We start from the raw sequence: 17232 nt of genomic DNA, 5'->3' as shown, positions 1-17232 counted from the left end.
GTCAAGTTATTGTACAAAGTATCCCTGATATCCCTTACAAAACATAATAAGATAATTGTGGTAAATTATTGTTAATATTATATGAACCAATATTATATGAACCAATAAGTAGGAAAGAAGGGAAAGAAGTTTTATTTATTAGCTAAAATACATAGTTGTTAATGAATTGGAAAAGAATAAAGAAGGAAGACAGGGGAGAGCTGGGAATAAAACTTCAAGATCAACCTTTAATTGTTTAACTTGATTAAACAATTCTTTAATTAGGATGAGATTGAAAAAACAATCCTGTAGATACAAGCACATTAGCAGAACATGGAATACATTTAAGATCTCCCCTCCCTCCCCAAGAGGGGGGCAGAATTTGATGCTGATTTAGTCTGAAAGACAGTAACCGACCCAAGGTTAACCAGCTATTTTCTGTGCCAAAGGGATTATTAGAACCTAGGTCTCCAGGCTCCAACTCCAATAGCCTAACCACTGTGCCATGTGGTAGCTTGGCCCCTGCATCATGCAATAGGTAAAGCAAAATCATTTATAATATAAACCAGTGTCACAATAAAACAAAATAATAAAAATAAGATAGCTCCTGGTCCAATATAATAATCTTCTTTTGCAATTTCAGTCACATATAAATTGGCCCAGTGAGAGTGGAATTCCAGCAACATCGTTTCACCCTGAAGGATTTATCAGCTTCCAATAAATCAGTAGCAGACATAACCACAGACTTCCCACAGTCTTCTCTCATTTAGAGATTCTATTTTCAGCTGGAGATAATCTAGCACTTAAGTGTTTATAGTGTCTTTAATCTCTTTTATGTCATCTCCAAAAGAGTGGCCATCACATTTTTTTTCACTAGCTGCTGCAGTCTTGCCTTGAAGCCTAGCCATTGGGGAGAAGGGCACTTAGCTTGGGGAAGGTAAGTTTATCTTAAGTCTACCAGCTCTGCAGTCAAACGTCAAACATGTAGCAACTATCACAAGGCTTCCCAGGACAAGGGAGGGAAGGATTCCCAAAAGAAAAGGAGAATTGTTTCCACTTCGTGTTCTTGAAGCCTACCACTGGAGTTCTTCACTGAAAGTAATTGTCTGCACATCCTTCACTCTGTGTCATGGCATGCTGCTTACAGAGCAATTAGCAAATTTGCTGACTGCAGCAAGCTCGCTGGCAAGGCTTAAAATTAACATTATTTATATAGCACAATCAGTGGACATGACACTTTGTAGAACGATAACAAGTACAAAACAATATTCAGTTACACCCTTGAGTAGTCAGGCTGATGGGAAGTGATGGGAATTGTAAATGAAATATCTAAAAGATGGGCATGAGAGAAGTCAAAGGAGAGGATTGATACAGAAGGTGGGAAAGATCAACAAGAAGCCCAAAGGACACAGGGTTGAGGGAGCAATTAGGGCCAGGGAAGGCAGAGAGAACAACAGCAGTTATGATATAAATAGACTAAAGTGATGCCCAAATTGGTCCCTCTATCTTTCATCATCCATATTCCTGCCCAACTTGAAACTTGGAGGAAAACTCTTTCAAACAACATTAAATGTGAAAATAGCTAGTTGCCAGCATCTTTTTCTTTTTCTCTTTTTTGGGGGGTAGTGGTGTCAAGTTAGTGTTGATTCCTGGCAACTGCCAAGATAAGTCCCTGCAATGTCTTGGCAATGTTTATGGAAGTGGTTTTTATTGCTTCCTTCCTACAACTGAGAGACAGCGACTGACCCAAACTCACCCAATTGGCTTTGTTTCTAAGGTCGCCCAGTTTCTAGTCTATTGCCTTAGCTGCTATACCACTCTCCCCTACACTATACTCTTTTTTTACAGACAAAATTCTTATTCAAAATGTGTCGATTTATCTAGAAAAAAAAGTAAACAAGATAGCAGAGAGTATCCCTTAGGTTAGAAACAGTAAGAAGGAGCAATTTTGGGAAATTTGCTTACTGCCTCATCACAGCTACCACAGAATTTCTAATAAGGTCCTCTCATGGAAACTATTACAAATCAGCATCCACAAAGAAATTTCAAAATTTTGGCTGTGCCGCGGTCCAAATAGTTATCTAGGATTGGGGAAAAAATTGTAAGGGGAAGAAATATACCTGGAGAGCCAGGATATGTGTATACACATACACGCACACGTGTACACACACACTCACATACAAGAGAGACATTTTTCAATCAGGGTTGAAATGGGAGGCCCCTTGGTGCTCTCTTGCTTGTTTTCTTGCTAGGTAATGGCTGCAAGAAAATAAGCAAGCTCAGAGAACACCAAAAATTCCCCCTCCATTTCAACTCTGAATTACAAATATTCTTTTTTATTGGTACCACATTTTTCGATGAAAGGAATAATCACAGCCAAGTTAAATACTACACAATAGTACTTGAGCCAGCAGAAAATTATACCAGGATAAACTTTATCTCGCCTACTAGTGATTCCTAACAAATGGGGCTCTCCTTGTTGTGCTGTGCAGGGCACATTAAGGGTAGAAATTAGATTCCCCTGACTTTTTATCCCTCCCTTCCCACTAAACATTACCAGCCAGTGAGAAAGCATGCATCCGTATTTTTCCTACAGTGGACTGGGGCTGGAGGTTGGGAGGAGAAGAGGTTCACAGATGACCAGCAAATTTAACTATGTGTCAACATTCACTGGTTTTTGTGTGCACACATAGAAGCATGACTGTCAGCTGATATATCTTTTGGAATAGCACTAACTCGTGTCCAAAAGGAGCTCTTTCAAGTTTAAGTGCTATTCCAGAAGAGTGTCAACTTTCAGAAGCATCCTGAACACCAGCTGATAGATGCTGACTTGGTTGTGCCATGCAGCAGAAGGGTTGGCTCTAATTTCAATAGGCAGCCCATCCCTAACCCCACCTCCACTTCTGGTCAGATGCTGATCATTCCTGATAGATTTCCACTACTTAAAGCAGATACTCTGGGAGGCAGTGGCTAGGACGCAGCAGAGGAGGATACGTGGTTCCATCAGCCCAAAGACACCACACCTCATAGAATTCACTTGACAGCACTTTGACCAGCAAAGCTTTCACTCTGGTCAGTGAAGCTTATGCATCCATGGCTAAATTTGGTAGGAGAAGGGTGGGGGGCACTGCTTTGACATCAGTACAGACTTAAGGCTGCCACGGATACTGGTTGGGGGAGATGAAGTCCGCGACAACATCTCACAGCAGAAAAAGGAGCCGCTGGGGGAGATCGGGAAGCAGCCAGATGCAAGTGGAAACGGGTTCTGCGCTCCCTCCGTCCCCAGAGAAAAGGCAGCAGCCGGCCAAACTGTCCTGTGCCCCCTTCCTTTGCGGCCCTACTAGGCCTAGGGGTCGCTCGGGGTGCCTGACCCTCTTCACCTCGGAGAACCAAGTTCCCCCTCGCCGTCCCTCGCCAACACCTTGGCGAAGAGCCCCGCCTTGTCTCCTCTCAAAGGCGGAGCGGCGCGATTCATTGAACCGGCCCAACAGCCAACCGAGTGGTGAGGAAATAGGTCAGGCAATGGCGCTTTCCTTCCTCTCCGCCATCTGCCTACCAGGCTCGCCGCCGGTTTGATCCAAACAAAAACCCGAGCCCCTAAACAGCAACGCCCAAAGGGCGGTAACGGCAGCCGGGCGGGCGGGGGGAGTTCCGAGCCTTCGCTGCTTCAGGCGGAGTTGATTCCGCGCCTTCTACGTTTTCCCGGGCAGTGTCACGCGCCCGCCCGGCCGTTCCCGGGCTTGGCTTGACTTGGCTTGGCTTCCACAAGTTGCCCCGGAGTGCAGGGCCGTTCCTTCTGCTCAGCTTACGCATTTGAAAAGACCCCGCGGTTTCACGTCCACAGCCGATCCCTGCCTCGCTTGGAGGCGTGTCCCAGGACGGGAAAGGTAGGGCAGTTCGGCGCAACGGGCCCGTCTTGGCCTGAAAAAAGTTCTCCTCCTTCCGGGGAAAGCGCAGTGGCGTCCCGGCGGGTTTCCAGCAGGGAGTTTGCTTCTTTCCTTCCCTTCTTCCTCTACCATCTGTAGAAACAAGTTTCGTTTCCGTGTACGAAGCAGTGGAGAAGAGCTCTTGGCTCTTCCTTCTTTCTGCAGGCCCCCTTGGAGGAGCACCACCACCAGCCGATATCCACATTATAGATGCTACTAAGTTTGCTTACACACCCCATGCTCAGTTCTTCAGTGGTTACCGTTTTGATGGTCCCTTTTTTATTTATATTTCTTGCTAGATTCAAAACTGCCCTGTCTTCTTTTTCTTTGCCTCCTCATAAACAGGTAACTACCTTGAAAGCCGAGTGTTTGTATTTCTTTACAGATGAAGTGTGTCCTTATTTCCACTGAGGGTGCTGAAGTTCTTTTCTACTGGGCAGATCCAGACTTTTTGGCAATCCTACACCAGCGATTTGGAAACCAGGATCAAAATGGTGATGAAGTAAGATCTGAAGAGTACAAATTAGTACAAATGCAGGAGCAGGAGATTGATGCTCTTGAGTTCAGCTCCATTTAGAAATTGTAACTCTTGAAGCATTAGAGCAGCAATTCTCAACCTGTGGGTCGTGACCCCTTTGGGGGTCGATCGACCCTTTCACGGGTCGCCTAAGGTCATCGGAAAAGACATATGATTAGAGCAAGTGTACCTAAGGTTTCTTTGGATGCCAAAATGGCAGTCTGCCAGCTTTTGCAGGCCCCAGAGCCCCATGCGAGTCGATGGAGTCAAATGTTTTTAGGCCTGTTTCTACAGTATATGTTTTGTAGTTCAGGGGATTAAAGAGCACAATGGGTCCTTTAAGCCTTGCCAAATCACTCAAGAAAGGAGTAGTCGCCCTGTAAACTTTTGATATATTGCTTCTTGGTCTGCTGTGCATGGCCTAATGTGGTTAGGTACATTAATAGTTAGTTACATGTTCCTGTTTAAGTGATTATGTATAACTTCTTGGAAGGATATTCAGTTTCTGCTAGTCCAAGATATGTGTGCTAATTGGAAGATATGAATATTTGCTGATTTTCCTTCTTTTCATAGATACCATCTGTGGAAGACAGCATCAACACATTGTTTGCCCCCATCATCATTTCCTGTGCAACTATGCTAGAAAAGTTAGAAGACACATACACTTGCTTCTCTGCTGAAAATGGCAAGCATCTCTATGTGCTGCATATGGTAATTACTCACTGCTCTGTATTACAAACAGTTGGTGAACTTCTAACAAGAAGGGGACAAGTATAGTTTAACTCCTCCAAACTTGAAGGGAGGAGAGGGCTTTCCAAAAGGGATTTCTTGTCTGCAGGGCCAGAGAGGTTAATAATTGTTTGCAGAGCAAGTGAAAGGTCTACGTGGAAGCACATTAAATATCTTCATTCTCCTTGAAGATCTAATTGGTGTGGGAGGACGCTAAATACATGCTTTCTTAAAGTTGGCTGTCCAGGGCTGTAACTAAGGCCCAGCAGAAGAAGGCTAGTAAAAGGGAACTCCCAGTTGAGATCCAAATACATCCGAGGATATGTAGTTGAACAGAAAACTTCACATTTGCTAGTTCTCGTGTAATGATGGTAATTGGGACTGGCATCTCCATTGCTAACGCTTGCTGTTGTTAGGCAAATCCTGCATGGTCACAGTGTCCTACAGTCAGATGGTCGCCATTTGCAGCCTCCTGCTGGTTTCCCCATTGGCTTTGCCAGAAGCCAGCAGTAAAGATCAGAAATGGCAATCCCATGACCATGGGATGTGATCATAATGTGAGCTGGTTGGCAAGTGTCGGCATCACAGTCATATGACCCTGGGACAATATAATGGCTGCACGTATGAAAAACAGTCCTCTCAATCAGTGACATCATAACTTTGAACAGTTGCTAAATGAGCGATCACGGAACTATCTGTATTCTTTTCCTTATCTTTTAGTTTCAGTTTTGAAACTAAACTTGTTTTTTTATAAAAATAATTTATAAACGTCATTTTTTGTCAACCACGAGTCAAATGTGCCCTGGAAGCAGTATATTGTAGACTGGACACTTTTTGATAAGTCTCAGACAATGTTTTCTAAAGTGGCTCAGTGACTTTAACCATTATCAGTGAACTGCCTTTGACTTCAAACATGGTTTATTCAAAAATAAAAATGTGCTTAGAGTTTTGGAGCAGTAAAAAAGGGTTTTAAGTAACATTAGTTTTGTGGTAAATGTTACCAGTAGCATATTGTTGGTTTTGTTTTCTTGTCCTTGTAGCTGATGCAGTTCTGTAGGTGTGTCTTGCTTGTTTTTCAGTTCGGTGAATGCCTGTACATTGCCATGAATGGAGATGGCGGTGAGACTGAGGATGACCTGCGCCGTCAGCTCTACGTGCTCAGAAGATTGACTGAGGCTCACTTTGGCCTGGTTACACTGGACAGCCACCTCTTCCATCGGGAGTGAGTGACTGAGTGAAGATGGGATTTTTGTTTTGCTGGATTTTTCATTGTGGCCTTTTCTTGGGTGGAACATCAACCATGCTTTTTATATGTTGTTCTTCAGCTCTACTAACATTAAGCCTCTCTTTTGTAATGGTGCTAAGTGACACGAGGGCAAGATTTTCTTTTTCATTTTCCTCACTCTTGGAATTTAGACTTGTATAAATGTTGCACATTAGTAATCCTGCCATGCTGCTGTAATATAATGTTTATCAACTTTGACAACTTTAAGATTTTTGGACTTTAACTCTGAAAATTCCCCAACTAGGAGGCTGGCTAGAGAATTCTAGGAATTGAAGTCCATATGTCTCGAAGTTGCCACAGTCGAGAACCATTGCTGTAATACAACTGTCTGGCCATTGGTAGTTTTACACATTGTAATTTTCAGGTACGCCATGTTGGGATTACCAGCTTCGTGAAAGCCAGTCTAATATATTCTCTAATGCATATCACCTATTTGTCAGAAGTTAGTCATAAGGTTCTGAGACAGAAAAGTTGGCATTACTTATAATTGATAGGCAAGAACGGCAACATAAAGACTTGTATGTTTATGGTACTTATCAAGAGCTGTGTTGTATTGCTTGATATATTAAGAAAGACTGAATAGTTGGATTAAGGATAATGTCTGTGGGACTGCAATAGCATTTTCCACTGTAGATAGAAAGGGGGACCAATGGCAAAGTATGGAGGGGAAGGTGATGAAAGGGGAAATTAGCCTTGGCTATTCTCAGCTGATTGGCTGGGTTTTGGTTTTTTTTAGACTTCGCCCAGTAGAAACTGAACAACGAGCTCACATCTGGGGGCTTTTTCAGAGCTTGCTGGAGACTTATAACCAGCTGCGTGTGGAAGACCAGAGTTTTGCTGTAGAGGTAAAGTGGAGTGGGGTTGCTGAAATGCTTGTGAGATGCATCATTTGAAGAATGGAGATGGGATGAAGGAATCTATCCTACGTTTGTTTAGAGGAATAGAAATGTCCTTTATGTACTCTAGGGGAATTTGAAGGCCCATAAGCTCCAGAGGCAGGAGTGGAGAGGCTTTTCAAATATAAACATCCTTCTGCTCATCTTTATCAGGCTGTAGAGCGGCTGATCCATCCACAGCTGTGTGAACAATGTATTGAATTCTTGGAGCGTCAAGTTGTACAGTACATCAATAGCAACACTGAACGTGCTGGACATGAAGTAGTGCATGCTTTCCTGCTCATACACACTAAACTACTTGCTTTTTACTCCAGGTAAAATCCTAGTTCTCTTCAGTCATCTTCTGCCTAATGCAGGTGCCACTTCTCCCAACAAAATATTTAATGCTTCCCACTATCTGGACTTTCTCCTCTGATACTTGCCGTTGTTTGGGCCTCCAATTTGCTTTCTGTGTCCCTTTGGGAAGTTAGTATAGGGCTTCCTTAACAATTACATTCTTTTTCTCGGGGGCGCTTTGTTTCCAGCCGGAATGCCAGCTCTCTGCGACCAGCTGACTTGCTCACTCTGCTCCTGATTGTGCAGGATCTATATCCCAGCTCTTTTAAGGACCAGCCTGTTCCTGAAGTGCTTGGCCAGGTAAAGAAATAACTATTTCATATAAAGGGAATAAGAATCTCTTGGTCTATCCTCCTCTTCTTCCCTTCCTCTGTCTGAGAATCCCTTTGACAACTGTTTTGGGATGGTATGTCAAAGTAGAATTAGATAGAAACAGAATTCTGTGATAGGGATCTTGAATTAAAAACCTTTATTTATTTAAATATTTATGTGCCCAATACAGAGATATATGCTTTTCTTTTATACTTTTCTTCTGGAGGCTTGAGTCAATAACATGCACAAGCACTCCCTTCTCCAGTTTTTCTCTTAACAATAAAAGGCATTAGGCTGCAAAATAGTGACTGATCAAAAGTCTTCTGATGAGCAGTTATGGCTGAGAATGAACTTAAATCATTTATTGAATGACAGTGTTAGTTAATGATTAGACTGTGGAACTAGAATTCAGAAGATTATTTCAAACCCTCATCAGTTGTAAATGTCATTGATATTCACTCAACCTATCTAAAATGAAGTTGAAAGATACAATCAATATATGTTACCCTAAGCTCTTTCAAAGAAGAATGGGATGAATGTGACAGTTTCTATTTATAGTCTTAGCTCCTGTAACTGCTTATTTTCCCATGTTTTTCTACTATTTTAATTTCCCACAGGGCTACAAAATTAAGTTATGATTAGGCATTGTGAGAAATTAAACACTGGAAAATAGCTTTTTATAGTGGAACTGGATGCTGATGCCAAACCTGTCTGTTCAGCCTATAGAGGGAGAAATAAATCTTCAGAGACCTCAAAGCAGTGAGAGTATTCCAGTGAACAGTCCCCTTTACCACAGCACTTCTGAAGAACAGGTGAGTACTGGACGGTACAGGTGTGACCTTTCAGGTACTTATTGTGGATTTGGGCGCTGGGTGTGGACTGGATTTCAAAAGTTTGAATAACTAGAAAACAAGAAAGCTTCTCTGAGGTTTGGGACGAGCCGTATGAGATCCATTATTTGCCAGGACTAGTTAATCTCTGTTGCACACTATAAGAATTTCTTCAGGGGCATAATGGGAGGAAGCCATGCTGAGCTCTGGCTGAGTCAGTTCCCTTCCACCTTCCCTCAGATAGCAGATGATCTTTCTATGCCTGAAGAGTTCTTCACCCCCAAGGCTTCCCCTAGCCAACAGAGCACGGGTGAGTTTGGGATCAATTGTGGAGAACATTGAGATGAAACTGGAGAATGAGGGGCATTCTGTTTTGGCTCTGAGTAGGGCTCTTTTCGGAAGAAGTGGGTTGCATATTAATTGGCTGTAGTAAATGGCAACTGCTATTATCTTGCCTGCCTTGCTTGCTTGCTTGCTTACTAGGGACAGACCTCTACTACAATTGTGACATTAGAAAAATAATAACCTAAAGCTGAGAAAACCTGTGGAAAAAGGGATAGGTATTGCTCCAGATCCTTGGATTGGATAGTGATGGTCAAAATCTCTTGTGCTAGTTGCTGTCTTTTTTATTTCTTTTCCATTCTTGGAGGTAAGGGTATCTTGGGTGCTTATAATGACTATCTACCAGTAGTTATTATGCAACTATTCCATATTTATTTTTAATGGATTTTTGTGGAAAAAAGAAAATACATGAGAACACAGAGGCTCCAAGTAGAAGATGATTGTGACTGAACATGTCAGCAAATTTTTGTATTTAAGGCAGAGACAAGAATATAAGAAGGCTCTGTTTGGAAGCACTTTTAGACTCTCTTCTTTTTTTGCTATCTGAAGGAAGTGCCTGGACTGAAGGTGTGGATTCACAGAGCGATGGAGAGGTAAATTCTGCTGATTTCTTGGTAAGTACTTGGATTAGGGTTGGTGGCGTTATAATACATTTTTGTACTTTCATCTTTGGGGGATTTACTCTTTCCTACGCTTTTCTCTAACCTTCATCTTTTTTATCACCAAAGCAGAAATGAATTTAAGGTTCCCACCACTGCCCTTTCCATGAGCCAAGCCTGTAGCATAGGCTTGCGTTCACCTGTTGTCCCTATATGAAGAAAAGAATAAGATGGAATCTCTCAAACTCTATAAAACTCCACAAAAGATAAAATGTAGCCATAGAGAAATTCATCAGTGGAAGATGGAGAGAGGCTATGGACTATTCTGTAGTGAATCAAAGAGTTCAGGACAGAAGAGATAACAAGGGATTTTTTTTAGTAGTAGCTTTCCCAGGCTTGATATCCCCTAGATGCATTAGGCTACAATCTCCATAATCTTCAACCAATATGGACAATCCTCCTGGCTAGAGGATTTGGGGAGGTTTGTTCTGTGATATAAAACATACTTCAATTTTGTATAATATAGATGGATAGTCTACCTATCCTGATAAGCACCCTCCAACCCAATTCTTTTTTGTCCTGGAAGAATCATTTAAGCTTTGAAAAGTTGCCTTATCCTAATTTAAAAAACAAACTCTGGGTAACTGTTCTGTTGAAATCTGTGTATATCAATGTGAGGGAGAAGTGTGGGAAAGTTAGCTTCCTAGAACTCAGTTCTGACACATATCTGCCTCCTTGTGATCTGCTCTCTCTGCATATTCCCCACTTCTTCAAATTGTCATTAGTTGGAGCTATTGCTTTACATTGCCATCACAAATTCAAAGTAATAGCGGATTATCTTGGCACATCCTTAAATCATAATGAAACAAGCAGTCTTGGAACAGTATAAATATATACTGCAGTTCATTTTATTATAATTCCATGACACCTATACATTTCCTTCCTAGCTGGCTGAGGATTTGCTGCATGTTGTAGAATCCCCAGCCTCAGAAGCTACAGGAAGCTATCAGAAGCTATCCGCACGGAGAATATTTCTGGATGTCAACTTGAAAGAAGGCTACTGCCCCATGATGCCACACACAATGCACTGCCTTTCACTCTGGCCAGGCATCTTATTGGTACTTCTCACAAAGGTGAACAGAATCCACAGACGTTCAATTGATACCACCCAGACTGGTGGTATTCTGAGTGTCCGCCCTCTAAATGCCCACCCTCTTTGCCTTCTAGAACCCCAGTTCCCAAGTGGCCCTTTCTCTCTACCAATTGCTGGATGGAATCCTGATGATAGAGAAGAAACTGAAAGAGGGACAGGAGAGCCGGCAACCTCTGCGTTCTCAGCCATTATTTTTGGAACTCCGACATAGAATGGACAAATTTGTCAAGCGGTTGGGTGGACAAGAATCACAGGTAAAAATTAAGTTCATCTATACAGAAAATGAGTAGTGTTAGTGGATGTTTTTGCTCAATATGAGGAGGGGTGGGCTAATTACTGATAAAATCTCATCCTTCAGTATGTGATAGAATTGAGTAGAGCAGGGGTGTCCAACCTTGGCAACTTTAAGACTTGTGGACTTCAACTCCCAGAATTCCTCAGCCAGCTTTGCTGGCTGAGGAATTCTGGGAGTTGAAGTCCACAAGTCTTAAAGTTGTCAAGGTTGGACACCCCTGGAGTAGAGGTTGCTTGAGATCCCACTTGGGAATGATGAGACCTCTTCGATAAGAAAGGGGCTGAACTCTGTTGTGCAATGGATTCTGAATGCAAACTTTTTTTTTCTTTATGTCCCTCAGTTGCAGAATACGTGGCAGGAGTTAAAGAAAATTTCCTCTCGCAGTGAGCCTGGGACTTCCTTGGAGTGAGTATTAGTCAAAATTATCACACCTGCTGACTGATGTGCACAAGTAAATTCATCCATTCAAGCAGAATACATGTATGGGATAGTTTAAATTTTGCACGTGTGAATATTGAGAATAGATATCTTGTTTAAAAGAATTAACAAAGAAGAAACAAAGATGTTCAAAATTATATATAGCACATAGCAAGAACTAAAATGTAAAAGATAGAATAAGCAGGAGTGGATAACTTGTTGCTTTCAGAGCTCCAACTGATTAAGATTGCTAAAAACTGGAGGGACGGAGACCATTTCCTGAGGTGGGAAGCAGATGAAAACTGTAGTTTAAAGCTTAAAATTGGAATGCTATAATTTAAACAAAATAAGAGATTGTTTTGTCCAATGTCCCTCCCCCCCCAAAGTTAAAGGGTACTTCAGTACTTCAGCTAATACTTTCATGCAGCAAAGAAAATACATACTCAAATATTAGGAATAGGAAAGGAAAATTAGTTTTCCTGGGTTGCTGATATGCTCCTTATAAAAAGTAATTGTAGAAAAAAATGCAAACCCAAATCAGGCATGACATTTAGAGTAAGAGCTGTTCTGAATACATATTGATATTTATTTTGTTTCAGACTTCTCCAGGCATTTTGCAACGTCCGGCGGCAGCTCTGTGCTGTGTATCGGCTTCTCTTCCTTGGATCTCCAGGGGCCCAAGGCCTGCCTCAGAACTTGCTGGAACGGGTGCAGCAATTCACACAGTGAGTGAGAAAGAGCAGAAAGATGAAATTGCAGCTAAGAGTCTGGTGGATTGCAGGATTTGTAGGTGCCAAGCACTGTTGTTCATGACTTGTGTGCATAACCACATTAGTACTTTATTTATTTTTCTCTTGTATTGTCAGGGACAAGCTCCAAGACTGGAAAGACTTCTTACTGGTGAAGAGCAAGCGTAATGTCACCATGGTGTCATATCCTTTGATGTTTACCATTTTCTCCCCATGTTTCCATTTTGGTGGGGAATGCTGGAAAACCTATAGGAAAGTAGAGAGGCTCTAGAGAAGGAAGAGGGAAGCACTGGGCAAAATACTGTTTCGAAACAAGTATGGATGCAACCTTGGCAGAGAAGGAATTTCTTGGGAAAACAGCCTTGAATTCAAGAATTTCTTTTTCATCTTCACATGCACAAGACCTATTTAGTGTTTCCCTTGTTATAGGCATGTGGCAGAACAAGAATAGAATAGCACAGTGCCTAGGTTTCTCAGGTTTTGAACAGAGCCATAAAAACATGGTGTTGAAGGATAAAAGAAATACAGCAAGAAAGTACCCATACTCCTAGACCAGTGACAAACATTAAACTCATTCAATTCTGTGTTTTAAAAAATAGGGATTGAACTCTTGACTCCACAAATTCTATGAAGTATCTAAATATTGTTTAGAGAGTGAACGTTTAAGTCTACTGTTCAAGCTGGTCATAGCCAAAAGGGAAATATGCCTATCTTTAACCAAGTTCTTAACTTGCTTTCATCCACATATTTGGAAAATTTCCCAGGGCTTGTGCATTTCATCTATGTGGATCGTACAGTAGGACAAATGGTGGCTCCATCACTTGGTATATCAGAGGAATCTACTTCAGAATTAGGCAAAGGACCTCTGCTTGAATTTATAAAAAAGAAGGTAATGATAGGTGATTGACCAGTATCTGCATGGACATAATTTCAATGGGAGATTTTGAATCACCCAAACGGCTGACTCTTAAGGAAACTTTTACCTTCCTTTTTCTGCCTTTGGTCCATAGGTATGGTCACTGGTGGCTTTGGCTCGTAGCTACTTGCAGAAGGGCTACACTACACTGATGGTCCGGGATGGAGATTACTATTGTACCTACTTCCTCTGGTTTGAGAATGAGCTGGTAATTGTGGAGGAACCTGGAGTTCAGATGAAAGGGGAGGGACAAGAATGCTATTTTACAACTTGGTATATAAAAGGGATTGATACAGAAGCTGAAGACCCGTTCTTCAGAGTGCTGCAAATGATATACAGATATTTGCTTTGGTATACCCAAATTAAATTAATCCTTCCTCATTAAATCCACAACTGCTACACATAGTTTCTTTATTTAATTGGTATAATTTATGGCCAAGGAGAATCTCTTTTTCTCCTGCCGTTGCTTAAACAACTTGGAATCAGAAACCTTTCCTGATTTATTGCAGGTCTTTCAGATACCTACCGGTAAAACCAGATATACTCCTCTTTGATGAGGTATTGGCCTTTCCCAGCTTTTGGGATGAACAACTAATGTTGCAATTAAGTACCGGGGACAGGAAGATAGTACAGATGGATGACTTTAGTCCAGCTTTTCTGAACAGCACTAGGATGAGGATGCCTTCCTTAGCCATGAACTAAGAATACATACATCTGCTTCGGTTCAAAACAACTTTTCCCTGACAATTTCTTTCTGTTTCCATGAAGGGATATAAGCTGGAGGTTATGGAAGTGCCAGTCCTTTCTGATGATTCAGTTCCCATTGGGACACTGGCAGGTGATTATTACAGGTAAGCAAGGTTTCTGACTCCATAGATACTGATGGTAGCAGAAGGGATTTGATTCAAGCTCTGTGATTAGATGAAAAGGACAGTGTTTACAGCTTAATTAACTGCCTCTTCCTCCTAGCCGTGGTATAATTCACAACTTTGAAGTGTGTGGCCTCCAGCATTAGGTTAAACCTATACTGTAGTTATATTTGTGTGATATAAAGTTGAAAGGTGGTGTAACCATTCTTGTAACTTTTCTTTTACATTGCATAACGTTGGGAGAGATCTTTAAATTGCCTAAAATTGTATGACTATATTTTAAATTTTTGTAAGCCTGTTGATAATTGAAGTGTAGGGCTTTTGTCTTTTGCTGGAAGGGTCATTGAGGCTTTGTAGAACTTTCTCGATTTACCTTTCACCACCACATTTTCTGACTCTCTTATACAGGAAACTGCTCCGTTATTTTGGCCGGAAACATGCCAATGAAGTGGTGAAATGCTATGAGCTGCTGACTATCCATCTGGGCATCATGCCAAATGAACTTATGATCCAGCAGGCACGCAGCTTGGCCCAACAACTCTGGGAGCCAACACGCATCCCCTTGCTTTAGAGGGCTTGACTGGTGCTCAATGCAATTTGGCCATTTTCTTCTTTCTGGATTATGTTGCATCTCAGGTCTCTGCTGATTTTACTTCAGTGGGACAGATCTAACTTGGGCAGTGTTTTTACCTGACCTCCATTGGATTTTCAGAGCTAGGAGATCAACGTGTTCATTGTTCCTTTACAACATCGAAGAGCTCTGTCCCAAAACTTGTGTTGTATACCAAAAGTGATTCATGTCAGAGCACAGCTACTGACATAACATTGGCCCTTGGTATGGACTTGTGTTGGAGAACTTGCAGTACAAGATTTAATTTCTTGTAACTGCATACCAGAACTTTGACTTGGAAGCCCATTTGGCACAGCTTGTAAACTTACATGTTTAGTATATAGTGCCTCATTTTGTTGGGCACTTCATTATCTATTTATCCTAAATTTAAGAAATGTAATATACAATAACTTAAAGCAGAAAAGATACCATTTTAGGCCTCTTATAAAATACAGAAGTGAACTAGGAGCGTGCTGTGCATCACCCTGGCTAGATCATACTATCAGTCTCTTATCGCTCCAGTTCAGTTTTTAAAATATTATTTGTATCTACATATCCATTAAGAGTCCTATATTGCAACCATTCTGGTTTTTTAAGCATTTTTTTTACAAATGCCTATGGGGCCCAGACAGCCTTGGATTAACTATTAAGCCAGGGGTAGTCAACCTTTTTATACCTACTGCCCACTTTTGTATCTCTATTAGTAATAAAATTTTCTCTAACCGCCCACCGGTTCCACAGTAATGGTGATTTATAAAGTAGGGGACAAAACCCCTACCACCCACCATGAAAGCTGGAACGCCCATTAGTGGGTGGTAGGTTGACTACCACTGTATTAAGCAAATTAAGTATATGCTCAGAGTCCCAAGGGAAGGGGATGGGATACCACAGAGTTTTTGCCCCCAGCTATCATGCCCTTAATTATTTCACTGCCACATTCAATTCAGTTTCTCTTGGTTTTTTTGTTTTTTTGTTTTGCAATTATTCTTACCTGCCATGTTCATCTTTAATTGTATTATTAAAAATATTTCCTTTTGCATGGTGACTGACTAGTGTGAAAAAGGATCAATTTTAACACTGTATGTTAAGCAATGGAAGGTAATGCATGTTGGGCTATGCTTAGGGCATCAGTTGGCCTTTATTCCTGAGAGCCATAGAAAATCCTGGGGCATATTAAAAAAAATATATCCAGAGGCTTTTTGTGGGGGTTTTTTTTTTGTCTGTATCTTGCTTTGCAGCATGTCAGCTTCCCATGTATTTTATTTCTTTAAATACAATTTCAAAAAGATGGGCAGGGAATCAGAAGACATACACCAGCACCATGTTCTCCCTCTTCAATTTACAAATGTTTGTAAAACCTGTACGCAAAAGAGACATAATGAAAATGATGTCCAGAGAAAAAGAGCTAAGAATTCTCAGCTTTAATAGTTTATACCACATGAGCTTTCAGTATTCTAATTGTCTAATCAAGACTGAGGCAAATTGGCAAACCGGGCTGTGTTTGTGGTTAAAATCATCATGCAGACTCTACGGTACTGTTGTTTCAGTACAGGCCAGTGATATGGAATCAGTTGTGGAAGGCAGAAATATCAAAAAAAAAAAATCTTAATTGGCTAGAGGATTATTACAGTAGAAGTTGAGCACATCTGGAACATGATAAGATGGTTACGATGGAACTTAATTTATTTCAGGTCTGATCCAAAACAGCTACTTGTCTATTCTTACCCATGTCTGTTGTTGCCATTTTCCATAGAACATGTTCTGCATTATTTTATAACTAGATAGATGAGTACATTTCTCTGTCTGTTTCTGGTAGGAAGATGAAATTTCTACATATTGTGCAGCTATTTTGTCTGTTTCATGTTTTCAATATGACAGCCTATTTAGCCAGGAAAAAATGATAATTATGCTTATAAGGATTACTGTATAAGAAAGTGAGAACCAAGGTTTATTTATAATTCTTGGCAGGACATTTGTTTATTGATAATGAAATAATTCTACAGTGCTTTTACTATAGTCACTTGTTCTATAACTGCAGAAAACTACTGATATAAAATTCACTATTTCTATTGCTACCCTATCTTGTATCTGTTACCCTTGGGTTGGTTTATTGCCAGATGGTGGTATCTTGATATTGCACATGCAGGTCATATATAAACATGGCAAACTGGTGAAACCTCTGGCTTTGCTGCACACTCATGTTTTGACAGGAAAGCATTGGCAGGTGGGGGTTTCAGGAGGCAGTAAATCTTGACCACTGTCCCTGTCTTATCAAGTATATCATCTAGATTGCATTGATAACCCAGTTCTTCCTAGTGTGATAAAGCAGAGAAGCACCTTTCTAACAAGCGGTTACTGACAGCTCTGCCAGCCACAAATCAGCTGTCCATGAGCAGGGTTGTAAGTATGTCCAGTACTGTCTGCCAGGAAATGGAACAAAGGAATGGTGGCAGAGGAGAAGATTGGAACCTG

General features: G+C 41.2%; 1 protein-coding gene across 4 annotated transcripts; it reads left to right on the top strand.

Annotated features, from left to right (window-relative positions):
* Positions 1-3466: 3466 nt before the first annotated feature.
* HPS1 (HPS1 biogenesis of lysosomal organelles complex 3 subunit 1) lies at positions 3467-15954 on the top strand. 4 transcript variants are annotated; one of them, XM_087964747.1, is made up of 19 exons: positions 3467-3866; positions 4291-4407; positions 4996-5133; positions 6231-6373; positions 7173-7281; positions 7486-7646; positions 7857-7968; positions 8700-8792; positions 9051-9120; positions 9702-9766; positions 10699-10884; positions 10979-11158; positions 11540-11604; positions 12216-12341; positions 12483-12552; positions 13114-13254; positions 13376-13489; positions 14050-14132; positions 14559-15954. In XM_087964747.1, exons 2-19 carry the CDS (start codon positions 4291-4293, stop codon positions 14719-14721), a joined length of 2136 nt encoding a protein of 711 aa, XP_087820873.1. In that variant the 5' UTR covers positions 3467-3866; the 3' UTR covers positions 14722-15954. The 4 variants fall into 4 exon arrangements, with proteins under 4 accessions (XP_087820873.1, XP_087820874.1, XP_087820871.1 ...); XM_087964748.1 differs by having other exon boundaries at positions 13376-13554; XM_087964745.1 differs by having other exon boundaries at positions 13376-13632.
* The last annotated feature ends 1278 nt before the right edge of the window (positions 15955-17232 follow it).

The sequence above is a fragment of the Notechis scutatus genome, chromosome 4 (assembly GCF_049901735.1).
Source record: "Notechis scutatus isolate UNSWTSFEM ecotype Mainland chromosome 4, rNotScu1.2, whole genome shotgun sequence".
Lineage (NCBI taxonomy): Eukaryota > Metazoa > Chordata > Lepidosauria > Squamata > Elapidae > Notechis > Notechis scutatus.
Note: the sequence above shows the minus strand (reverse complement) of the source record. Positions and strands in the feature narration are given on the sequence as shown.